This window comes from Panthera tigris, chromosome C2 (genome assembly GCF_018350195.1).
Source record: "Panthera tigris isolate Pti1 chromosome C2, P.tigris_Pti1_mat1.1, whole genome shotgun sequence".
Taxonomy (NCBI): domain Eukaryota; kingdom Metazoa; phylum Chordata; class Mammalia; order Carnivora; family Felidae; genus Panthera; species Panthera tigris.
The window spans coordinates 93,599,162-93,626,396 of NC_056668.1; the positions used below are offsets into that span (position 1 = coordinate 93,599,162).

At 37.6% G+C, this 27,235-nt stretch overlaps 1 protein-coding gene and 1 pseudogene across 6 annotated transcripts in view; one reads left to right on the forward strand and one right to left on the reverse strand.

Moving 5' to 3' along the window:
* PLD1 (phospholipase D1) overlaps nucleotides 1-27,235 on the forward strand; it is a 205,451-nt gene that overhangs the window by 104,013 nt on the left and 74,203 nt on the right. For 4 of the 6 annotated variants that reach the window (XM_042998977.1, XM_042998982.1, XM_042998980.1 and 1 more), the window contains 5 exons: nucleotides 12,991-13,072; nucleotides 21,318-21,428; nucleotides 23,553-23,753; nucleotides 24,770-24,983; nucleotides 25,568-25,681. In XM_042998977.1, the coding sequence (XP_042854911.1) occupies nucleotides 12,991-13,072; nucleotides 21,318-21,428; nucleotides 23,553-23,753; nucleotides 24,770-24,983; nucleotides 25,568-25,681 (722 nt within the window). The remainder of the gene's footprint in view (nucleotides 1-12,990; nucleotides 13,073-21,317; nucleotides 21,429-23,552; nucleotides 23,754-24,769; nucleotides 24,984-25,567; nucleotides 25,682-27,235) is intronic. The other 2 variants (XM_042998978.1, XM_042998981.1) reach the window with 1 other exon arrangement.
* Nucleotides 4,393-7,249, reverse strand: LOC102966711 (annotated as a pseudogene).

Genomic DNA, 27,235 nt, shown 5'->3' on the forward strand with positions numbered 1-27,235 from the left:
AACTCTTGATTTTGGCTCGAGTCATGATCTCACGTTCTCAAGTTTGAGCCCTGCATCGGACTCTGTGCTGGCAGTGTGGAGCCTGCTTGGGATTTTCTCCCTCCCTCTCTCTCTCTGACCCTCTCCTCCTCGTTTTCTCTCTCCCTCTCTCTCCCAAAATAAATAAACTTAAAAAAGATAAAGTATATGATGGTCAGTATCATGTCTGTGAGCTTGTTTATTCTCGTGTGCGCGGAGGAGCTTAATCTTGGCCTTTATAGTCACATTTTGTCTCTCTACTCAGTTACTGGGAATAAAAGAAAGTTTCATACTTAAGAGCTATTTCTTTGGTTGAATACTTTATAAGCACTTATGTGAATAAATTCAAGCTTAAAATAGTACTATATTCCTTCAGAAAATATTTCTGAAAGTTTGATGAAGACATGAGAGAGACTGAAAATAGTGTTTCCATTGAGCCCATATTTTCATGTTTTATGCAAGAAAATAATATTCTTTTGAAGGTTCTGAACACTAAAATACAGGCTCTCATTTAAACATCTAAAGAGTTGGAGCCTTGGATGTTTTCTACTGTCGGCAAGAAAATAAACCAGGTTATTTCTTTTCTATGGCTGTCTAGGATAACATCTTATTACCACACTACCTTTGAAATAAAACCTTCGTTGTAACTTCCCTCATCTTGTGAAGAAAATTCTTGTCGTGCCAGTATATTGCAAAAGAGAGCATCAGAAACTGAACCAGTGCTGATATGTCCAGATCTGAGAGAGTGAAAAGCATAAGTAGAAGATGCACATGTCCTATAGAAGCTTCTGATCTGATTCAAGAGCTGCCACATGCTTAAATGAAAACTGTACTAATAGGTTTATAAAATAATTCATGTGCAAACAAAGGGGGATACAGTGAAATGAGAAGCAACCTGGGACCTTCTAGTGCTTAGTTCCTTTGTTCATTAATTCATTTAACCACCCAGCCATTCATTCATTAACTTATTCACTCATTCATTCTAGATCTATTTAGTGAGCACCCACTCTGTGACAGGTACCAAACTAGGCTGTGCATATATAAAGATGACTGAGAAGCAGCCCCTACTCTGAAATGAGATAGAGTAAGGAAGTCCTATGGAAGACAACAGATTGGGGAAAACTGAGTGATGAGCATTAAGATAGCAGGAGGCTGTGAAGAAGGAGGGAGCCCTGAGGCAGGGCGATAACTGAGCCTACAAAGCTTCACCTAAGAGAAGGCTGGCCTGGGGCTTAGTGCTGGAGTTGACCAGATGGAGATAGGCAAATGTTTTCGGCAGAGGGATAGCCAGGACCAAGGCATAGAAGGGTGAGAGTGCACAGCAACTTTGGAGGAGGGTGGAGGTTGTGTGGAGCTGAAGCATAGCATCCTTTGGAATGGCGGGTGGAGATGGCCCCCAAAAGATGGTTCAGGGGAAAACTGTGAAGGGTGCTGGCTGAGCTGCTAAGGAGTTTGCACTTAGTCCTGTGAACACTGGGAACCACTGACAATTTTTAAGCATGGGGATTTTAATCCAATTTGTTTTCTAAAAGGGATCATTCTGGTAATAGTGTAGAAGAGGAATTAAACACTGGTTCTAGAGAACACTTGGCACGCTCTTGTGTGCTCCATTCTCCAGGAGAGAAATGGCAACGGTCTTTGCTCAGACCACCTTAGGGACCTGACGATTACGGACTTGGGGCAAGTCCTATTTATCTTTCTCAGGGGTAGTTTCTAAGGCACAAAGTAACATTGACAATAATAGTGATTATTTGTTAAATTCTTACAAGTGCCAGGGGCTATGTTATAGTTGAGAAAAGTGAGACCCATAAGGGGGAGGGGAAGGAAACTGCCCACAGTCACCCAGTTGGCAAGTGCCAGTGCCGGCTGGGCTCCAGGTGTGTCTGCTGTAGCGTCCCCGTGTCATGAAGCCACCTCTCAGGGGAGCCTGCCACTCGGATGGTGTCTGAAGTGCCTTTTATTTTTATTTGTTTATTTTTTTGAAGTTCCTTTTAGATCTAAGATTCTTTAAGTGCAGATTGAACTATTTTGAGGTACTAAATAAATTTGTAATCAGATTGGGATAGATTTAGTTAGGAGAAATTTTCTTTTTTTTTTTTTAATTTTTAAAAAATGTTTTATTTATTCTTGAGACAGAGACAGGGCATGAGCAGGGGAGGGGCAGAGAGAGAGGGAGACACAGAATCTGAAGCAGGCTTCAGGCTCTGAGCCGTCCGCACAGAGCCCGACATGGGGCTCGAACTCACAAACCGCGAGATCATGACCTGAGCCAAAGTTGGACGCTTAACCGACTGAGCCACCCAGGCGCCCCAGGAGAAATTTTCTAAAGAGGTAAATTCTGAGGTAGGCTGTCCAGTTAGAAGAGGTAATGACTCATTAAACAGCCCAGACTATCTAAAAACTAAGAAGAGTACATTTCAGCTGGATGTGAAGGTGTCTTAAGAGATAGTTTCCATATAAAGATCAGTGAGCATTCTCTACTTCATGTGTCTGGATTAACCACAAGAACATTTGTTTTCTGTCTTTTCTGTGCTTGGTGCTATTTCAAGGACTTAGCTCCTCAGTGTTCATTGAAGTATGTCCTCAAATGAGGTGGGACACCAAGAGGTGGCTCCGAGCTCCATTGGTACATGGCTAATTGCTCTTAGGACAGATCTGGAGAGTGTGGCTTAGCTCAGATTTCTTCTTGATGGTGGTGATTATAATTCATCAGGCAAGTGTCAGCAGGCACGTGTACGGTAGCATGTGGAGTTCTCTCCCCAGCCTGTCAGGGTGAGGAGTGCAAGCCGCGTCTGCCACAGCCTCTGTGCTGAGCCTATGCATGAACCATGTCAGAAATTGACAGGATTAGTAAAACTGAAGAGTTTTAAAGACCAGATTTTTTTTTTTTTTTAATTTTTTTTTAACGTTTTATTTATTTTTGAGACAGAGAGAGACAGAGCATGAATGGGGGAGGGGCAGAGAGAGAGGGAAACACAGAATCGGAAGCAGGCTCCAGGCTCTGAGCCATCAGCCCAGAGCCCGACGCGGGGCTCGAACTCCCGGACTGCGAGATCGTGACCTGAGCTGAAGTCGGACGCCCAACCGACTGAGCCACCCAGGCGCCCCAAGACCAGATTTTCTTAAGGTTTTAACTTTAATTCCAGTATAGGTAACATACAGTGTTAATTAGTTTCAAGTACACAATATAGCGATTCAACAGTTCTGTACGTTACTCAGTGCTCATCATGATAAGTGTCCTCTTTAACCTCTATCACCTATTTCACCCCCTGCCCCCTTCCCTCTGGTAACCATCAGGGTGTTCTCTGTAGTTAAGACTCTGTGTTTTGGTTTATCTTTTTTTTTTTTTTTCCTTTACTCATTTGTTTTGTTTCTCAAATTCAACATATGAGTGAGATCATATGGTAGCTGGCTTTCTCTGGCTGATTTATTTCACTTAGCATTATACTCTCTAGCTCCATCCATGTTGTCGCAAATGGCAAGATTTCATTCTTTTTATGGCTGAATAATATTCAATCTGACACACACACACACACACACACACACCCCATCCCACATCTTATCTATCCATTTATCTATAGATGGACACTTGGGCTGTTTCCATAATTTAGCTATTGTCAATAATGCTGCTATAAACATAGGGTTGCATGTATCCCTTTGAATTAGTGTTTTTGTATTTCTTGGGTAAATACCCAGTAGTATGATTACTGCATTGTAGGATAGTTCTATTTTTAACTTTTAAAAAAAAATTTGTTTATTTTTGAGAGAGAGAAAAATGGAGGCATAGGAGTTGAAGCAGGTTCTGTGCTGATTGAGAGCAGAGAGCTGGTGTGGGGCTCAAACTTATGAACCGTGAGATCATCACCTGAGCCGAAACCAAGAGTGGGACACTTAACTGACTGAGCCACCCAGGTGTCCATATTTTTAACATTTTGAGGAACCTCCATACTGTTTTCCACAGTGGCTGCACCAGTTTGCATTCCCACCAACAGTGCTCGAGGGTTCTCCTTGCCAACACTTGTTAGCTCTTAGGTTTTTTATTTTAGCCATTCTGACCATTGTGAGGTGATATCTCATTGTACTTTTGATTTGCATTCCCCTGATAATGAATGATATTGAGCGTCTTTTCATGTGTCTGTTGGTCATTTGTATGTCCTTTTTGGAGAAATGTCTGTTCATGTCTTCTGCCCATTTTTTAAAATTGGATTATTTGTTTTTTGGATGTTGAGTTTTTCAGTTCTTTATTTTAGTTATTAAACCTTTATCATCAGATATGTCATTTGAAAATATCTTCTCCCATGCAGTAGGTTGCCTTTTAGGCTTTTTGTTTTGTTTTGTTTTTTACTTAAAAATAGTTGTATTTATATTCTACAATGTACTCAAATACTGGTTTTCTTACAGACTTTCTACAGGATGTTTTTTGAACAGATTCTTCACATTGTGTCTTGACTGTGTTCTTATGGAATTAAAGGGAAATAGTTTTGTGTGTTTCTATAGCTTAATTTGTACTAAAGGGATGACAGATGGTCACATGCAGTCCATGAAGGATTCTGACATGACGAATAGTCAGTTTTTTGACATGGGCCATCCATCCCTTTGATGCTGAAGGTAATGCATCTGTTGAAAGAAGTAATTATAGATTTGAATTACTGATCTCTGCCTCTTCCAGTTTTTCTATATTGTCTTCCCATATAATGTAAACTCTCGTGACTCTAGGATTAGATGCCAAAATGTTCCTTTGAAGCTTAGAAAAGTCTGGTTTTCCTGGCAAATTTTCCCATACTTCTGTCTCAGTATATTCATTATTTACATAGCAGCCAAGTCTAATAAATTCTTGCCCTCAATAGGTGCATGTAATTAGCACAACTGTTATACCTATTGCATCTGCATCTGGAATGAGTCTTGGATTAGGTGCCTCAGCTGGAAATAAAACATGCCATCCTGCAGAAACAGGGCCCACTAAGAGTCTAAAACTTAATCATATTCTTCACTTTCTGCAGAGCCCACATAGAAAATTTTCAATTCCAAGTCTTCAGACAGGTCCTCGATGCACTTGAAGGAGTTCTTGAACTGGACTGGGTTGTAGGAAGGAGAAGGAATATCCAGCACCACTACATTGTTCATTTGAACCTTTGGAAAAAAGCAAACAAACAATGGGAACAAGGGTCTTCTTGTGGCACAGTAAAGTCCAGTGTGCGGCTGTTAGAGACAGCGTAGACTCTGACCCTCGAAGCATCTGCCCCGTGTGGTGCAGCAGTGATTTGAGAAACTTTTTTCCTCTTTTTATTTATACCCGAGCACTCCACAGTGTTTTGTAGCTTTCCTGTTTTACTAAACTACAGCCCCCAATTGACTGCACCCAAGCTCTGACCCTCCTCCTCCAGCGAGGGCCTCACTGGGGAGCAAGATGGAGTCCCTCTCCCAGAATGGGTCACTTCAGCTCCACCTGCTGGTGTGGATTAGGACTGGTTACCTTTTCCTTTTGTTGATGATTTCCTTTGCTGTGGGGAAACTTTATTTTGATGTAGTCCTAACAGTTTATTTTTATTTTTATTTCCCTTGCCTCAGGAGACATATCTAGAAACATGCTGCTAGGATTAATGTCAAAGAGATTACTGCCTGTGCTCTCTTTTAGGATTTTTATGGCTTCAGGTCTCACATTTAGGTCTTTAATCCATTTTGAGTTTATTCTGGTATAAAAGTGGTCCAGTTTCTTTCTTTTGCATGTGGCTGTCCAATTTTCCCAACACCATTTACTAAAGACTGTCTCTTCCCATTTTATATTCTTGCCCCTTTGTCATAGATTAATTAATTCATTATATAAGTGTGGGTTTATTTCTGGACTCTATCCTGTTTTTCTGTGTCAGTACCATACTGTTTTGATTACTATAGCTTTGCAGTATATCTTGAAATCTGGGGTTGTGATACCTCCAGCTTTGTTATTCTTTCTCAAGATTGCTTTGGCTATTTGGGGTCTTTCATGGTTCCATACAAATTTTAGGATTGTTTATTCTAGCTTTGTGAAAAATGCTGGTGGTACTTTGATAGGAATAGTATAGACTTTTTGACCATATTTAGTCTTCTAATTCATGAACATGGAATGTCTTTGCATTTCTTTTTGTCATCTTGAATTTATTTTATCAATGTGTTATAGTTTTCAGAGTACAAGTCTTTTACCTTTTTGGTTAAGTTTATTCCTAGGTATTGTATTATTTTTGGTAGAATTGTAAATGGGATTGTTTTCTTAATTTCTCTTTCTGCTGCTCCATTATTAGTGTATATAAAGGCAGCAAATTTCTGTACATTGATTTTGTATCCTGTGACTTCACTGTATTTATTCATTAGTTCTAGTAGTTTTTCAGTGGAGTCTTTAGGGTTTTCTATACGTAGTATCAGGTCATCTGCAAATAACGAAAATTTTGCTTCTTCCTTTCTGATTTGGATGCCTTTTATTTCATTTTCTTGTCTGATTGCTGTGGCTAGGACTTCTAATCTATGTTGAATAAAAGTAATGAGAGTAGACATCTTTATGTTGTTCCTGATCTAGAGGAAAAGCTCTGTTTTTCTCCACTGAGTGTGATGTTAGCTGCGAATTTTTCACAGATGATCTTTATTATGCTAAGGTATGTTGCCTCTAAACCTACTTGATTGAGTTTTTCTTTTTTTTAATCATGAAGGATGTTGAACTTTGTTAAATGCTTTTCTGCCCTATTGAAATGATTATATGGTTTTTATCCTTTCTGTTGTTAGTGTGATGTATCACACTGATTGATTTGCAAATATTGAACCATCCTTGCATGTTTGGAATAAGTCTCATTTGATTGTGGTGAATGATTTTTTTAAAAATATGTTGTTAGATTTGGTTTGCTAATATTTTTGTTGAGGAAATTTGCATTCTGTGTTCATCAGATATTAGCTTGTAGTTCTCTTTTTTAGTGGTATCTTTGTCTGGTTTTGGTATCAGGGTAATGCTGACTTCATTGAATGTATTTGGAAGCTTTCCTTCCTCTTACATTTTTTGGAATAGTTTGAGGAGAATGGGTATTAACTAATTTTTAAAAGTTTGGTAGTGTTCACATATGAATCCATCTGGACTTTCATTTTTTGGTAGTTTTTTGATTACCAGTTCAAATTTGTTGCTTGTAATTGGTCTGTTCAGATTTTCTTCCTGGTTCAGTTTTAGAAGGCTATCTGTCTCTAAAAATGTATCCTTTTCTTCTAGGTTATCCATTTTGTTGGCATATAATTTTTCATAGTATTTTCTTGTAATCATTTGTATTTCTGTGGTATTATTTTCTTTCTTCTACTCATCTTAGGCTTTTTTTTTTTCTAGTTCCTTTTGGTTCCTTTTGGTGTAACCTTTTGGTTAATTTGTTTATTTGGGCTTTTTCTTATTTCTTGAGGTAGGCCTATATCACTATAATCTTCCCTCTTAGAACTGCTTTCACTGAGTGCCAAAGATTTTGTACCACTGTATTTTCATTTGCATTTGTCTCCATTTATTTATTTTTTTAATTTCTTCTTTGATTGCTTCATTGACCCATTGGTTGTTTAGTATCATATTGTTTAGTCTCCATGTGTTTGTGTTTTTTCCAGGTTTTTTTTCTTGTGATTTATTTCTAGTTTAATGCCATGGTGATTAGAAAAGATGTATCATATGCTTTCAATCTTCTTAAATTTATTGAGACTTGTTTTCTAATATGTGATCTATTCTAGGGAATATTCCATATTCATTGAAAAGAATATGTATTCTGTTGTTTTTTCATGGAATGTCCTGTATGTATCTGTTATGTCCCTCAGGTCCAATGTTTCATTCAAATACATTCTTTCTTTATTGATCTTCTGTTCAAAGGATCTATCCATTGATGTGAATAGAGTGTTAAAGTCCCCTACCCTTTGTGTTACCATCAGTTTCTCTCTTAAAGTCCATTAATACTTGCTTTATGTATCTAGGTGCTCCAGTATTGGGTGTGTAGGATTGATCCCTTTATTATGTAATGCCCTTCTCTGTTTCTTGTTATAATCTTTGTTTGAATGTCTGGTTTGTCTGATATAAGATTGGTACCCTGGTTTTTTTGTTTTTGTTTTTTTCCTCTTCCATTTGCCTGGTGAGTGTTTACTCATCTCTTGGCTGTGGTTTAATTCTCAGTTCAGTTCTCAAACTTTGGTATAATGTTTAGGATCAAATCCATGGAAGGGCAGCTTGGGAGTGAGCTAGAAGTTCATAATCTACTTAATAGGGTTGCTTTCCTAAGCTCTGCTTTCTTGAAGATCTCTCTACTACTTTTGGGTTTGCTGTATCTTCCCCCTACCCCCCCCCCCCGCCCAGTTCTCTAGAAAGGTGGGGCTTTATTTGCCCTGCCCTACTGCACACTTTCTGCAATGATACTTGTGTCTGGAGCCAAGCAATGGATATTTATTTACGTTGTCCTCTTGGAACAGCAGCTCTTCTAGTTGGAGAAAAAAGTTCCAATCCCTCAGTGTTGTGGTGCCTGTGAGCCCCTGGCTGTCATCTGAACTCATTCTTTCTCCTCAAGCCTGAGGTAGAGCACTTCTACCTGAGTTCTCTGTACCTGTGCCAAAGCCCATTTCTGGGTTCTCCTTCAGGTTGATGAATCAGATGGGGAAAAAAAATGGTAAAGTCCCCATTGTTTAGATGGTACATCAGATTCTGTTCTTCCTGAATTCATGAACGTCTCTCCTTTTGTTCAGATCTTAATTTTTTTCAACAACGTTTTGTACTTTCTACATCCAGTAGTCTCCCTTTGTCCATAGTTTTGCTTTCTGCAGTTTCAGTTACCTGAGATCAACCACGATCTAGAAGCAGATGCTTCTCCTTCTTACCCATTGTCAGAGGGTGATAGTGGCCTAATGCTGCATCACAATGCCTACATCATTCACCTCACTTTATCTCATCATTTAGGCATTTTATCATCTCATATCATCATAAGAAGGGGGAAACAGTACAATAACATATTTTGAGAGAGGGAGAAACCACATTCACATAACTTTTATTACCATTTTATGTACAGTTTTACTTATTTTATTTTTTTATTACAGTTTTATCAGTGTTGTAATTGCATTATTTTATTAGTACTATTGTTAATTTTTACTGTCCCTAATTTATAAATTAAACTTTATCATTGGCATGTGTGTGTGGGATAAAACTTTGCTTATCTAATGAACTTTGCTTATCTAATAGTTGCTTAGTGAAGATCCTGAGATAATGATGCTTGTAAGTCATAACTCATATAGCTGCTTTTTCCTCATCAATGAGACCATTGTTTATACTTTGTTTAAAGCATGAACACTTGTTTTTTACCTTCTTATGCATTATCCCCAAACTGAGGGTTCCTTGAGATCTATCTTAAGATTCTCCAGAGCATCTAATAGAATGTTCTACATCCAGGGTACACAAATGCTTGTAGGTTAAATAAAGAATGGTAAAGACTTAACTGCAGGGTATAGCATTACAAGTGGCCCCCAAACAGAAGGCCTCTGAGTTTATAATTAATGTGTACATCAAAAAATTTCAAGAGGGGCGCCTGGGTGGCTCAGTCGGTTAAGCCTCCGACTTCAGCTCAGGTCACGATCTCACAGTCCGTAAGTTCGAGCCCCGCGTCGGGCTCTGGGCTGATGGCTCAGAGCCTGGAGCCTGCTTCCAATTCTGTGTCTCCCTCTCTCTCTGCCCCTCCCCCATTCATGCTCTGTCTCTCTCTGTCTCAAAAATAAATAAACGTTAAAAAAAAAAATTTCAAGAATCTATGTTGTTTGGTATCTCTCGCCTTCAGTGAACAAGCAGTGTATAGCAATGCACATTTCTACCTAAAACACCTTTTTTTTTAATTTTTAAATTTTTTAAAATTTTATTTTTTATTTTTTTAAATTTACATCCAAATTAGTTAGCATATAGTGCAACAATGATTTCAGGGGTAGATTCGTTAGTGCCCCTTACCCACATAGCCCATCCCCCTCCCACACTCCCTCCAGTAACCCTCTGTTTGTTCTTCATATTTATGAATCTCTTATGTTTTGTCCCCCTCCCTGTTTTTATATGATTTTTGTTTCCCTTCCCTTATGTTCATCTGTTTTGTCTCTTAAAGTCCTCATATGAGTGAAGTCATATGATTTTTGTCTTTGTCTGACTAATTTCACTTGGCATAATACCCTCCAATTCCATCCATATAGTTGCAAATGGCAAGCTTTCATTCTTTTTGATTGCTGAGTCATACTCCATTGTATATATATGCCACATCTTCTTTATGCACTCATCCATCAATGGGCATTTGGGCTCTTTCCATGCTTTGGCTATTGTTGATAGTGCTGCTATAAACACGGGGGTGCATGTGTCTCTTCGAAACAGCACACCTGTATCCCTTGGATAAATGCCTAGTAGTGCATTTTCTGGGTCATAGGGTAGTTCTATTTTTAGCTTTTTGAGGAACCTCCATACTGTTTTCCAGAGTGGCTGCACCAGCTTGCATTCCCACCAGCAATGCAAACGAGTTCCTCTTTCTCCACATCCTCGCCAATATCTGTTGTTGCCTGAGTTGTTAATGTGAGCCATTCTGACAGGTGTAAGGTGGTATCTCATTGTGGTTTTGATTTGTATTGCCCTGATGATGAGTGACGTGGAGCATTTTTTCATGTGTCAGTTGGCCATCTGGATGTCTTCTTTGGAGAAGTGTCTATTCATGTCTTTTGCCCATTTCTTCACTGGATTATTTGTTTTTTGGGTGTTGAGTTTGATAAATTCTTTATAGATTTTGGATACTAACCCTTTATCTGATATGTTGTTTGCAAATATCTTCTCCCATTCCGTCAGTTGCCTTTTAGTTTTGCTGATTGTTTCCTTCTCTGTGCAGAAGCTTTTTATTTTGATGAGGTCTCAGTAGTTCATTTTTGTTTTTGTTTCCCTTGCCTCCAGAGACGTGTTGAGTAAGAAGTTGCTGCAGCCAAGATCAAAGAGGTTTTTGCCTGCTTTCTCCATTTTGATGGCTTCCTGTAACAGACCTCTTTTTAATTCATTTTAGATCCTTTGCTAGCAATTGCTGCATTTTTGTTTCTTTGTTTGGACATAGATTGCCTCTGTGTTCCTTTCCTACACTAAATTAAGTACTGCACACACCCCACCATTTGTCTGTTTTCTTATTTATCTTACACAGTATGTATTTCCTTAGGGTATTTTATCTTTGGGGCTTTATTTTTCTTTAACTGAATAAAATAGAGCATAAAAAGATTTTAAAAATATCTTTAGCTCCTTACAACTGTTGTTTTCACATGCTCAGAGGCCTCTCTGGCAAGGCACTACTCCAGCCTGGTACTCTATAAGGCTTTAATCCTTGCAGTCTACTCCTGCTCCTCCAGGTCTAGCATTTCAGCAGATAAAGTTTCCTTTATTGTACATATTTTGTTCTGTTTTTCCTCATCATAGAGTAGTTACATCATATATAGATTTAACTCAAACACTGACTTCAGATCTCACCCCATTTTTACATGGGAAAAAAATGTCATCCATCAGCAAACCTGCCTTCTTCCCTGCTCAGAAAGCCCCAGGTCCTATGGACACTGCTCCTTGGTATAGAAAGTCAGTGTTTATGTTTATCAATTAGAATATTCTTGGCTTGGATTAACAGAATTCTCAACTAAAGGTGGCTTAAACAGTGAGGATTTATTTGTCTTGTTTAATGAGAAACCCAAAGTTAAGCAGTCCTAATGTTGGCAAATGGTCTAGTGATTTCAGGGTTCTGGTTTTCCCTTTAGAATTTCAATATGGCTATACCTGCCTAAGCATCATATCCCCAAACAACATCTGTTGTACAGCTACTTTTCCTGGTGTGTGTGTGTGTGTGTGTGTGTGTGCGCGCGTGCGTGTGTATAAGAAAGAGAGATCAAAGAGGAAAAACTTTCCCATTAAACCCATGTGTGCCTCCTCATATATCTCATTGTGGGAGGTAGACTCTGACTGAAGAAAGAAGGTGGAAAATGGCTGTTGTCTGGGCAATCACCAGTATCTGCATATGCATATATATTTGCATGTGTGAGTAAGAGAGAAAGAGAAATCATAGTGATTTTTTTTTTTTTTAATGGCTCAAGGCTGTTGTTCCCAGGTAAAGTTATATGTGAACTCCTAGCAGAGCTTTCAATGACCCGCCACACTGGAGGAGGAGGAGGATGGTGGCATTTGCGCTAAAGTTGCCTTTGCTTCTGATGGCACAATCAGAATTTTATATTTTGTCTTTTGATTGGAGCATTTAGTCTATTTACATTCAGAGTGATTACTGAAAGATATGAATCTAGTGCCATTGTGTTACCTGTAAAGCTGGTGTTTCTGGTGATGTTCTCTGTTCCTAGAGCCGAAGTAGGCTCTAGTCTGTTGCTTTTGGTATTTCTTTCCCACTCAGAGTCTCCTTTAATATTTCTTGCAGGGCTGGTTTAGTGGTCATGAAGTCCTTTAGTTTTTGTTTGTCTGGGAAACTCTTTGTCTCAGTTTCCATTCTGAATGACAGCCTTGTTGGATAAAGAATCCTTGGCTGCCTATTTTTCCCATTTAGCACGTTGACTATTTCCTGCCACTCCCTCTGACCTGACAGGTTTCTGTGGACAGATCTGCTGCAAGCCTGATCTATCTTCCCTTGTAAGTTAAGGACTTTTTTCCCTTGCTGCTTTCAGGATTCTTTCCTTGTCTGTGCATTTTGTGAATTTGACTATATGATATGTCTAGGTGATGGCTGGCTTTTGTTGAATTTAATGGGAGTTTCCTGTGCTTCTTGGGTTTCGATGCCGGTGATCTTCTCCAGAGTAGGGAAGTTTTCAGTTATGATTTGCTCAGATAAACCTTCTTCCCCCCTTTCTCTCTCTTCTTCTTCTGGGACTCCTATGACATGCATGTTATTACATTTTAAGAAGTCACTGAGTTCTCTAAGTCTACCTTCATTTTACTTTTTAAAACTCTTGCTTTTGTGATTTCAGGCTGAGTCCAGAAATCTTCCTGAAACGCCCGGTGGTTGAAGGAAATCGTTGGAGGTTGGACTGCATTCTTAAACGAAAAGCAGTACGTATTCCAAACCTTGGCTGATGTAATTTTTTCAATGTTTATTGTTTCTGAAATACCTTTTCTTTTCAAAGCCCTTCATATATAAGCATAGCTTTTTTCTTTAGAGTTTGATAAAAAGTGGAATATTTGTGGTTTTCAAGTTTATTTGGTTCTTTTTTCCTGTTACTCTTGACTGCATAAATATGTTAGCCTAATTCACAGCATGGATTGTATCAGGAACTCTAAGTTTTGATTTTTAATCAGTTATAGGCAGTTAATTTTATAGGCAAAAAAACTGTAACAAGATTTTATCGTTGAATAATAAAGGGTGAAATGAAATGTAGCATTTTACTTTTTATTCATTATTCTGCCATTTGATCAAAACACAAAGTCATTAAGAGAATGATTTCATTCAGTTGGGGCCAAGATAATGTAGAAGAATATCAAAAAGAAGGGCAGTAAGAATTGGTGTTGTTGGTTCCAGTTTTGAGACAGTTCATGGTAAAAATGTGGAATTGCCTCCTCTCCAATTGACCCTATAGATTCTGGGTAAGCATTGAGTGTATTCTTTTTGGCATAAAAAGTAAGTAACTGAAACAGTATAGGCTCATCAATGACTACTTTACATTCTTATTTCTAATGAATGTTTTTATATAGTTGGCTCTCAACCAAGGTAAATTAAGTAAAATTAGAATAGATCTGGACTTGTTATTAATCATGTCCAAACTAGGAAGTGCCAGCTTTTTTTTTTCTACTATTACTTGAAATTGTCTTAAGCTTTTTTATTCTATCATTTTTTAAATGTTTATTTTATTTTTTTTCATTTTTGAGAGAGAGAGAGAGTGTGTGTGAGTGAGAGAGAGTGAGTGCAAGTGGGTAAGTGCAGAGAGAGAGGGAGACACAGAATCCGAAGCAGGCTCCAGGCTCTAAGCCATCAGCACAGAGCCTGACGCGGGGCTCAGACTCACGAGCCAGGAAATCATGACCTGAGCCAAAGTCAGACGCTTAAGTGAGCCACGCAGGCACCCCTTTATTATTCTATCATTAAACATTCTAACATAATTTGTAGATCCTGGGTAATTGGGTAAAAACAAGAATTTTTGTTTCTTATAGTTGTGACTCATTTCTTCTTTCCCATTCTCCACGTTCTCTTATTGCTTTCCCCATTTACCCATCCTCCCTCTTTCAGTGTCTTTCCCCATGCCTTTAAGATTTCTAAAGATAATCCATAGATATAGTCAGACCTCACTAATACTGATGGAAAAAGAAGTTGATAAGCTTTATTTCAGACACATGTTCTGCCAAACAGCATTATTTTCATGGCTAGTCTAATTCATTGCCTCAAAAGAATTCCATTCACAAAATTGGAAATTCTGTCTTCAAAAGCGTTATTTGTATGTTCATTAAATAAATAATTCAGCATAAAGTTACTGAGTGTCTCCTAGGAGCCAGGTACTACACTAATTACTAAAGATGCCATGAATGTGAGTAGGACTCCATCCCTGCCCATGGAAGGCTTGCTGAAGGACTCGTGTCCCAGGTTTAGTCCTAGCCTTATCAAACTTCCTTCTACATATTGAATGGGCTATAGCCTTCTCCACGTTTCTCTCTACGAAACAGCGTTTTTCCCATCTCTCCTCAAGATTCCATTTTAGTTAAGTTGTTCCAGTCTGGCCTAGCAATTGTCAACCATACTAGTAAATCCTCTCTTCATAGTACGCATCCAACACTTTACTGTTGTAGGTTTCAATCAATATGTATTTGTTGAGTGCCTACTATGGGAAGCTCTGGTGGGGGAGTCCCTCACAATATGAGGAATTTAGGGCATTTAGGATGGGCAAAAAAATTTAAATGAAAAGAAGAAGTTTCTAGGTGTAGAAACTGTGGTGAGGAAACATTCCGGAGGCAGGAATTCCCAAGGCTTTGTCAGTCACAGTAAAGTGACAAGGCTAATTATAGCTGAGTGTTAGCGTAAGTACGACGAGGGATCAAGCTGGAAAGGCTGTTGCAGCCAGATGTGGAGGCTTGCGAGCCAAGTCAGTCATTTGGACTTTATGGAAGAAAGTAGGAAGTGACTGGGGAAGGTTCGAGTCTGGTAGAGGAGTCTGGTGATCTGATCAAAATTGTGTATTAGGAAGGTGAGTCTGGCAATGGGAAGAAGTGGAAAGAACTTGGGTTCGATGAGCTAAATTCCAGCTGACTTGAGTGTGAGGTGCCTACAGGACCTCTGAGTAAATTCCAGAAAGCTAGCAAATGCCTGAGCAGGGCTTAGGAGAAAGATTCTAAAGATCCTGCAGGCCTGGCCCTCCATGTTGTGTTAGCTCTCATATGTTTGTTTTCCCCTCAGGCTACTGTCTAGTTGACTTTTCTATCACCAGTGTGGGCTTTCTTTGCTTTTATGGCCCATGAACCCTGGTGAGGTCCTAGGTGAACACCATGGCCAAGTAAATACTATTGCCTGATAATGGTGCTTCATTTCAATTCCATCTGCTTTGTGAAACTTGGAATTTTTAAATTGCACGTAATGATTTTAAAAATTTCCTAAGGAGGGGTACCTGGGTGGCTCAGTTGGTTGAGTATCCTACTTGATTTCAGCTCAGGTTATGATCCCAGGGTCATAAGATTGAGCCCTATATCAGTTTTTGAGCTGAGCATGGAGCCTTCTTGGGATTCTCTCTCTCCCTCTCCCTCTGGCCCTCTCTCCTGCTCTTGTGCTCGCTCGCTCTCTCTCTCAAAAAAAAAAAAACAACTTCCTAAGGAAATAGTAATATTACTAAATATTAATTTCTTAGTGGTACATTTGGCAGAATTGCTCTTCCTTAATTTAGCTATACCATATTATTTTGGTCATAAATTTTTAATACCCAGATCATTGTAAATTGTTATTTTCTATGCCTACAAACACTGTCTCACCTAAATTATTTAGTTTCTGAAAGCCACTACTTTCACAGAGTACTGGGTTGAAAAAATAACATTTATTCTTACATTAATGGATCCCAGAGATCCACAAGGTTGATTAAAATAAATACATTTTTTTTCTTCTATCTCATTGTGTAGATTTGGGGGGAGGAATTTTGTGTCTCTGCCTCATAGCCAGGATACAGGCAAACATCTCTTACAATGGCTGTTTTTATGGAAGAAATACAGTATTTTGTTTCTCTGGTGATAGCCAAACTGGTAATTTCCTATTTCTTTTGCCTTTTGAATAGCAGTGTTATCATTTAAAATAGCATAAGCCAACCTTGACTTAGAAGCTGATTATGGCTCAAGTCAGCATCCCAGGGTTTCCCACAGGTCTGCATGGACTGCCCCAAGAGTTGAAATAAAGTGCATCATAGTTATGGCAACTGTATTCATGTACCCAATGTGTATATTTCAACCTTAGAAATGTGATGATTCTTTTTTTAAACTTTTTACTGTTTATTTATTTTTGAGAGAGAAACACATGCACAGAGTGCAAGAGAGAGAGGGGGGCAGAGAGAGAGAGAGAGAGAGACATAGAATCCAAAGCAGGCTGTAGGCTCTGAGCTGTCAGCACAGAGCCCAACACAGGGCTCAAACTCACAAACAGTGAGATCATGACCTGAGCTGAAGCCAGACGATTAACTAACTGAACCACCCAGGCACCCTAGGAACATAATATTTCTGATGGGACTTGCACTGAAAAAATCTTCAAATGCAGCCACCTGGAGACCTACAGAAAAGGGTTTAGGTCCTCAGGGGTGATTTTGTTGTGAGGTAGTTTCTTTCTGTCCTGGACCACAAGCCACATTCTAGAGCTGCAATCAGTGATCATTTAGGAGGAAAAGATGTTCAGGTTTGTCAAATGAGATAATCACATCTCCACACAGGAAAATAAAACAGGATCTTATCAAAGTGGTGGGCTAGAAGGGCATGTGTGGGAAAGGAAAAATCTTCAACCTTGAAGACTATGCTTCAAATAGAACTGGTTCAAAAAAAAAAAAAAAAAAGGAGAATTTGTACTTTTTCACATTGCTTACATTGAATGGTGAGGATGTGATCTCCTGTCCTTTATTTTTCATTTTCCCCAAATATTGCACACTCTGCAGAAGTCCTTGACAAATGATAAAGTTGGTGATTATCCTGGGGATGCGTAAGTTAAGCTGTCTCGAGGCAGGAGACAAACCTGGCTGCATTTAGAAAATATTTTGACCACAGTATTTTGAGTAATCAGAGAGAAAAAAATGGACTCAAAAAAGTCTCTTTGATTTCAACTATTACATTTTTTTTTTTACTTTTTATTGTCTTCGCATGTATTTTGTATATGTGAAGTTCCTAAAAATTCCTACTATGTATACTCTTATGTCTGCTCTACTTGATTCAAAACTAGTTAGAAAAGAGGTCAGAACTTTCAACTTTTGAAACTCCGGTTTTACGAAGTTTATTCTGTGTTGATAGTGTGACGTGTGTTCCGTTAACCTTTGGGTTACGTGACTTCAGCAGAGATGAGAAAGATGACATTGTGTAATCCCCTCCAGGCCATTCATTTTTCTACTTGGCCTATTAATACTTTTCTTCCTCCTCTGTAATAAAAAGTAATTTCCCCTAGGGTCATGAAAAGGTGTTGGCAAAACATTGGATGCTTCAGATGTGTATTTCTTAAATTACAGAATTCACATCAGTCCTTTTTTCTTTTCTAATTTGGCTTTCATTTTGCACAGTTATTTCTCACATTTTGTGTAAGGCTGCACTATTATGACCGGGAAAATGCCTTCATTGTCAGGAAACATTTTTCCTTTGCCCTTTGTAGTTTAGGGTTTATGATAGTGTTGTAATACTTTGACCAAAAGAAAAGGAATTTATTGCTTTATGATCACAGAAATCTTGTCACTAATTAACTGTTCATTCTGATACAGATATAAGTAAATAATTGTAAACCGGATTACCTAAAATGAACTGTTTTCTTACTTCCTTATTAGTCTTTTGTATATAAGCTAAAAAGACTTAAAAGTCTCTGCCCTATTTCCTTTGGAGTTAATTTATTTCAATGAGAAAAGACAAAATATAGAAGAAAATGTAAGGTATTGATAAATGGAGGGTAATAATGTAATCCATTAGTGTTAACATCTCTATTACTTCAAAAATCCATTAGTTATGCAGGTCAGTAGAAAACTGTAAGAATCAGGCCAGGGTCTGGAACTAGAAGGTAGTATGCTAAGCAAAATTAGAGAAAGACAAATATCATATGACTTCACTCATATGATGACTTTAAGAGACAAAACAGATGAACATAAGGGAAGGGAAGCAAAAAGAATATAAAAACAGGGAGGGGGACAAAACATAAGAGACTCTTAAATATGGAGAACAGAGTTACTGGAGGGGTTGTGGGAGGGGGGATGGGCTAAATGGGTAAGGGGCATAAAAGAATCTACTCGTAAAATCATGGTTGCACTATATACTAACTTGGATGTAAATTAAAAAATAAATTAATTAAAAAATAAATAAATAAAAAATAAGGGAAAAAAAAAAAGAATCAAGCCAGGGTCTAAATTGCAACTCCTGTCCTTCAAGAATGGTAATTTCATAAGCTGAAGAAGCACAATTTCATTCATTTAAAATAAACGTGACAAAAGATGTCAGGTATAATGTTTTATAATTTGGGTTGCAATTTTGGGTTTTAGACTTTATACTGTATCTTTAAATGGGAGGCTATTTTGTGTTGCTGTTATTTAGTACCAAATCCTAAAATACCCAAATAGCAGAGTGTATATGAACAGTAGAGGGAAAAAATAATGTTCTAGTTTGCATTTAGATCTCTCCACCAGTGGTTCATTGCAGAGCACTAAGTGACTGAACTCTTAGAAGCTAATCTGTTCATGTCTTGCCTACACTTTCACTTCCTTATTTCTTTATCTGGTCTGTCCTTATGCACTTGGTTGCAGTAATAGTTGCATAATTTTAATTACTAATAAGAAAATTCCAAAAGTCAGCTATTAACCAGAGAAATAGGATGACATATGTATTTTTTTATCCTATTTTTTTTTTCAGGGTCAGAATGCATTTTACTTTTCACATTCAAATTTAAATTTTAGTTAACATACTCTGAAATATTGGTTTCAGGAGTAGAATTTAGTGATTCATCACTTACATACAATACCCAGTCTCATTACTACAGGTGCCCTCCTTAATATCCATCGCCCATTTGACTTTCCTTAGTGCAGCTCAGAACATATATTTAAGTATATTCCTCCAAAAATGTATGCACTTTTCAGATGTCACACCAAGAAATATAGAGTGTTAGTATTTTGAAATTTTTTTGAATGCTTATTTATTTGAGAGAGAGACAGAGTACAAGCGGGGGAGGGGCAAAGAGAGAGACAGAGACCCAGATTCCAAAGCAGGCTCCAGGCTCTGAGCTGTCAGCAGAGCCTGATGTCAGGCTCGAACTCACAAGCCATGAGACCATGACCTGAGCCAAAGTCAGATGCTTCTCCTACTGAGTTACTCAGGCATACCGAGAGTGTTAGTATTTTGAAGGGATGTGTTCTTATAAGGATTTAATGGCCAAAACATGCTTCTTAATATTGGCAGACCAGTATTGGGGAACTATATATATATATTTGGTGTACTCCAAGATTTTGTACCCTGCAACTTAAAAATGTTAACTCTTATGATACTTCATATTTTTATAGTGTTGCAAAAATAACCAATTCTTATAAATTAGTTGCATTCGACCCAGTTGGCTTCTTAAATTAATGACTCAAATTTCCATTATGAAGTATATCTAATTACCATGGATTGTTAATTTAAATTGTAATTAAATTACTCTTTGTCACTATAGTTTATTTCATATGCCAGTATCTCTAATGCTTTATAAAGTACTGTACTGTGTACAAGTTCTTGCCTTTTATCTCTAGGATTTTAAATGCCTAGGTGTAGATACATTATCCAATATGTATGCAGTATGCTTCAAAATGGCTTCAGAGCTGCTGGATATAGAGAATGCAAATACAAATGTTGCAAACTGCACAGCAGTACTGAGGATACAAACCTAAAAAGTAAAAAGGTCATATAAGAAGTGGGGGTAAATAAGATAAGAGTTTCCTGGAGGAATACATTCTTAACTGTATGTTGGTGAGGGGACTGTGTGACTAGACAGGGAGAAGAGGAAGGACATTCAGGTGTGGGGCAATTTAGCTAAAACCTTATCACTATCCAAACTAGAGGAGAAAATACTATTTTTTTTATACTACCAGCTATTAGACATTGTCTTTTTTTTAGAATATTGCATTTATTTGTTTATTATAAAGTTGATTTATTTATTTTTGAGAGAGAGCGACAGAACATGAGTCAGGGAGGGGCAGAGAGAGAGGGAGACACAGAATTCAAAGCAGGCTCCAGGCTCTGAGCTGTCAGCACAGAGCCCAATGCAGGGCTCAAACCTGTGAACTGCAAGATCATGACCTGAGCAGAAGTTGGGCACTTAACCAACTGAACCACCCAGGCACCCCAACATTGTCTTTTTGATAGTTAATACTAATAAAAATATTATTAACATAGCATGTTCAAGTTTATCAGGCACTTTTGATTTAATTTGACCTTCACAGTGGCCTTATTTGTCTTCTTTTAAGTCCAAGGTCTAAGGTTGAATCGATGTTAATTTTGTGCTGCTGCTAAATCTCAGGGATTTTTGGACATTAGAAAAACTTCCAAAGAAGTCATGTCACAAATAGACATTAATGTTGTAATTATGAGTTCCAAATGTGAATCACTATATTCATCTTTGAAGATAAAGAAATGTTTTTTTTTTAACTTAAGTAATTTTTAATAAAGAAAAATTCTATTAAAATACTCCAGAAACATTTAAGGGATATTTAGTGTGATTTATTGCCATCAGAGTTTTTTGTCACTGCTATTTTAACTAATGGAAGTATAATAAAAACAAACCGAAAACCCTAATCCTGCAACCTGAATCAGGCCAACACTTTCCTTAATGTTGTGTAAGTGTTTGAAAATGTTCACAGGTATAAGACCATCACTTTTCGCTGGTAAGTTTACCATTTCAGCCTTTTCAAATATTGACACTGTGTGTTGGTATGACAAGTCCTAAGAATGGAAGGAGATACATTTTTGTTACATTTGTATCTTGATATATACTTATGTTTCACCTTCTCGTGTTGCATTTTTCGTTAAATATCTTATTATACTTGTTTATAGAAGAAACTTTATAATGCACAGGCAAGAAAAAGCATAACCCACTTTCAGAAATTCTCACTCCTCCTTGTGTTCTCTCTTGTGACAGCAAGAGGGGGTGAGAATCTTCATAATGCTCTACAAAGAGGTGGAACTCGCTCTTGGAATCAACAGTGAATACAGCAAGAGGACTTTAATGCGTCTACACCCCAACATAAAGGTAATAGGTTCATCCTTCTGAACAACCTTTCTTCTGTATTATTCTGTAGTCTTTCAGGTGTGCTTTGCTTTGAGCAGTGGTAATTTGTAGAATTCCCTAATGTACATTTTGAGTGAATAGCATTGGATCCTTCTCAGAAATAAAACAAAAATACTTTCTTATACTTCTGATATCGATGGGGTCAGCAGAGTTCACATTTCTGTTTCTCCTAACCTGATAATTTAGCCAAGAACACACCTTCTACAATTGTTTCAATACTCAGGAGCTTCGTCAAGTTCCCTTGCTCCTCGTTGAGATTATCCTGGAATGTCTTAGATGTGGTCTCCCTGTGATGTCCCTTGAATGTTCATAGCAACAGAGAGCTCATCTAGGATTTAAAAAGCTTTTTCTTAATAGTGTGTTATATACAAAACTAATTAAGATAAATAAATTCAATAAGCAATAAAAAGAGCAATTTGATATTTACTAAAGACTGAAAAAGCTATCAATAATTATTGCCAAGTCATTGAGATACACCAAGACATATGAATTAGTAAATCTCCAGCAGGCTTACAGTATATAACAATTGTGTGTTTTTATTTGGCTAAAAGAAGATGTTCCATGTAAATACTAATCAAAAGAGAGCAGCAGTGGCTATACTAGTATCAGATGATATTATAATAGAAAAAGTTTATAATATATAAGGAAGGACATTATATATTATTAAAAGTTTTAACGTAGCAAAAAGATACAGCGATTGTAAACATGTACATACCTGATAATGACTATCAAAATATATAAAGCAAACACCGACAGAATTAAAGGACCAAATAGACAATTGTACAATCAATTGTATAATAGTTGGACACTTTAATATCCCAATCTCAATAATGATTTGTATATACATACAGTGGAGTATATTTAAGTCTTAAAAAGAGATGAAATTCTGATGTATGCTAAAACATAGGTGAACCTTGAACACCTTATTCTAGATGAAATAAGCCAATCACAAAAAGGCAAATAGTAAGATACTTAGTCAAATTCATAGAGACATAGAATGGTGTTTGCCAGAGGTTACAGGGAGGAGGGAATGGGAAGTTATTGTTCATTGGATACAGCGTTCCAGTTTTGCAAAATGAAGCGTTCTGGAGATACATAATGGTGATGATTGAACAATATGAATGTATGTAATGCCACTGAACTGTCCATTTAAAAATAGTCAAAATGGTAAATTTTGTGTTATGTGTATTTTACTACACACAACAAATGTAGGTTACTAAGAACTTTAGTAGTCTCCAAAGTTTTTGGAATGCTTTACTTAAAGATATACAAAAATAGGATAGGTCAGTCTGGGATCATCTAAAGAGACTTCTCTTTAGGGGTGCCTGGGTGGCTCAGTCAGTTAAGCCTCCAACTTCAGCTCAGAACAGTTCGTGAGTTGGAGCTCTGCATCAGGCGCTGTGCTGACAGCTCAGAGCCTGGAGCCTGCTTTGGGTTCTCTGTCTCCCTCGCTCTCTGCCCCTCTCCCACTTTCACTCTGTCTCTCTGTGTCTCTCAAAAAATAAATGAGCATTAAATTAACAAAAAAATAAAGAGAATTCTCTTTGAAAGCAGGAGAATAATAACTCCTCAAAATATCTTTCAAATCAAGAGCTGCCAAAGTATGTATATCCCTATATCCATATGCTTGCAATTTCAACTCAGTGGCTGCCAAAATATCAATATACCTATTAAAAATTTTCTCAGAGGTAGATGTTGGTTAAACATTTTCAGAGTTTTTTGTTGTTTTTAAAATAAGATCAGGTATAGCATAAGCCTTTTAGGTGGAAAAAAGGAATCAGCTCTTACATTACAAAAGGTATTACAGCTTTTACTGAAATATGTGGCCACATTTCTAGTTAAATGGCAGCTTCCCCCAAATGTGGTATGGGGCAGGGCTGGTGGGGAGGCTTAAAAAAGTAACCAGGAATCTTCCTCTTGTAAGCACTGAGAATGAAATTAGAAGTTTGGTGTATACAGAACATATTCTGGTATTTGAATTCTAGAAAATGCTATTCAGGGGATAAAACAGATATATTTTATTATAACATGAAGAACTTTTTGAAAAGTGCATTACTCGTGGGTCTTTTTCTTTTCCCTCCCAAGGTGATGAGGCACCCAGATCATGTATCATCCAGCGTGTATCTGTGGGCTCATCATGAGAAAATTGTTGTCATCGACCAATCAGTGGCTTTTGTGGGTGGGATCGACCTGGCCTATGGAAGGTGGGATGACAATGAACACAGACTCACGGACGTGGGCAGCGTGAAGCGTGTCACTGTAGGACCATCTCTGAGTTCCTTCACAGTAAGTAAATCTCACCTTTATGGAACTACATAGAAGGGACATGATTTGTATAAGTATGTGTTAATAGCATGACTGATTGATTGGTTCACTGGGGGGCAGCATATTCCTGGATGGACAGACCTGGTTTCAAAGACCACCTAGCAAGTCTGTAACTTTGCATCTCTTAATCTCTTTCTTCTCTTGTAAGAGAAAACAGATCCAATAGAGCATTTGCCAGCTCATAATTAACTCCTGTTTTCCATTTGAACAAAAGATTCATTTCCTATTTGGAAAAAAAAATGTTCATAAACAAAAATGTGCATCAGTTGAGCTTTAAGTTAAATATGTAGCCTTACTACAAGTACCTGCAAAGGTTTTTGAAATCTTCCTACTTAAAAACGTGCAAAAATAGGATAAGTCAGTCTGGAGTCATGGAGGGACTTCTTTTTGAAAGCAGGAGTTTAATAACTTCTCAAAGTACCTTTTAAATCAAGAGCTGCCAAAATACCCATATGGCCATATCCATAAACAGTGCTTAGTGGTTTAACTCTAATGGTTGCCAAAATATCAATACACTCATTAAAAATTTTGATGGTCTCCATTTTATCTTGCTGCTGTATATGCTGGTGACTTTTCTGGAAAAAATAGAGATTTAGTGAATAAGTAGCAAGAAAAACGGTTGACAGAAAAAGCACTATTCACGTTTATCGGAGGAAGAAATTCAGTAGCTCAACGGTGAATATAACTCATGTAATTGTATTTGACATAAAAAGGTTAACTGGTATGAAATTTCAAGAATTTAATCTACTGCAGGGGGATGTACAATGGAGCGCCTGGTATTCCTTTGCCAGTATTTAAGCAGCTCACAAGAATCCTCCACTGCCCTGTGGCTGACCTCACACATTGTTGTGTGTCTATTAGACCATCATGTGTGAACTTTACACGTCAGCTCAACTAGAATTAAAGGGTCACATTGCAGCATATCCTATGAGGTATCTTTTTTCTTTCTTTCTTTTTTTTTTTAATAACTCTCTCAGGCTGAAACAACAGAGTCCATGGAATCCTTAAGCCTTCAAGATAAAAACAAAGCTAGTAACAATCTGCCCACCCTGAGGAGCGTTGATGATATGGATTCAAAACTGAAAGGAGTAGGAAAATCCAGAAAGTTCTCGAAATTTAGCCTCTACAGACACCTCCACAGGCACCACCTGCACGATGCAGACAGCATCAGCAGCATTGACAGTGCCTCCAGTAAGTCTTTGTCTTTGCTAGAATTTGTCTTGATGATGTTCTGTTCTTTCACAGCCGGACACTGTGGACCAGGTTTTAAACCTGTCTTTCTGTAATGGAGTAGTATGAGTAATGCTGAAAGGTGGCTATCACCTATTCAATATCATGCCATTTTGTGGCTTTGTTTGCCTCATTTTAGAACAGACTTATTGTTGTAGTCACACAAGTAGTTGTGACAACCACAATTCATACTTCTGATGGTAGCAGGATGTCTAAGCATTTCTAAAATAATGCCAAGTTATAAAGAAAAAAAGAAAAGTATTAAGCATCCTTAACTTCTCATAGAAGAGATTTCCTGTCTCTTCCTAGCCAGAAATATATGAAGTTTTATCTTCAAACATTAGATTTTCTACATCTTGTAAATTTACTGTTCTTTTCAAATTTGTCTTAAAGCTCTACAGTTTTCTGTAGCACAGAATTTGTGACTGGTTTTATAGCCTTGCCTAGTTTTAAAAATGATCGAGCCTGCTTTTCAGGGTAGCAAATTTGATATATATCTATTTCTTTGTTTAAAAAAAAAAAAAAGAACTCTCAACTTTCTCCAGGTTATTGTAATCACTGTAGAAGTCGTCAGAATTTAATCCATGGTTTAAAACCCCACCTGAAACTCTTTCACTCTTCCAGTAAGTCCGAGCAGGGACTCACTAGACCTAATGTTGGTAAGTGATGTGTGAAGCCGCAGAATGTCCTTAGGCTTCAGCTTTTGCTGCATGAGCAGAGTGAGTGTGTTTCTGGATTGGCTTTCTGTTTGCACAGTTTTTATACCACATGTATTATTTGAAATTGTTATCTGAGGAGCTTTTGTAAGAACTAGGTATTTGAATAAATAGGGCCTAAAATGTGGTGGTGGGGATGAAGAGGAATTTGGCAACGGATCAGGGGACAAGAAAAGGGACAAGTAATGTTCGTGATGAATGGCAACCATAATAAAGTCATAAGCTAGAGCTTATTGTGTGCAGACTTCCTGTTACTACCCTAAGCACTGGTGGTGCTCGGCCGTAATAGTGTTACAGATTGACTCCCTTTTACAGATGAGGAAACTCAGGGTTAGAGATCAAAAGTAACCTGCACAATGCTGTTCCAGTTTATCAGCCTTCCAGAGCTCATAATTCAGATTTGTGATTTAGCAAAAATGCAGATTACTACATCATGAGGTTTTGGCTGGATTCCGAGGCCACAATTCTAGGGCACTACTTAGAAGACTTAGCTAGAGCCCAGCTACCATGGCTGGATATGAGTCACTCACTTGTGGACCCTGGTGTTTCTCAGGGGCTCTGAGGGGGTATACCAAGCAGGTGGGCCCTGGACACTCCCATCTCTATTGGTACTTGCTTCAACCAGAAAAATTCTGTGAGGTGTGTATATATGTTTCTGTGTGTGTATATATATATATACATATATATATACATATATATATACACACACATATATATACATATATATACACACAGAAATATATATACACACACACATATATACACATATACACACATATACACACATATATACACATATACACACACATATATACACATATACACACATATGCACACACATATACACACATATACACACATATACACACACATACACACACATACACACACATACACACACATACACACACACATACACACACATATACACATATATACACATATACACATAATACATATATACACACACACACACACAGAAACATATGTACACACACATACACATATACACACATATACACACGCATATATACACATAAACACATATACACACACATATATACACATATACACATATATATACATATATATACACACACACAGAAACATATATACACACACACATACACATATACACACATATACACACATATATACACATATACACACATACACACACATATATACACATATACACACACATATATATACACATATATACATACATATATATATATATATATATAAAAGCTCCATGTGAATTTGTGTTGGAAGAAAAAAAGCAAGGTTCTGCTATTAATGAAAGGAGTTTAAAGAGCACAGCTCTACATTTAAATTATGTAATGATTTAAACATAGTGTCTCATAGGACTTGAAACCTGATTTAAGCACAGAGTAACTCTTCATAAGAAATCTGAAACTGAATATTTGCTTGAGTTAATAATTTCCTTTCCTGAGGCTACAAACTGGGTTAGCTTCTTAGTTCAAATCAGTTTTA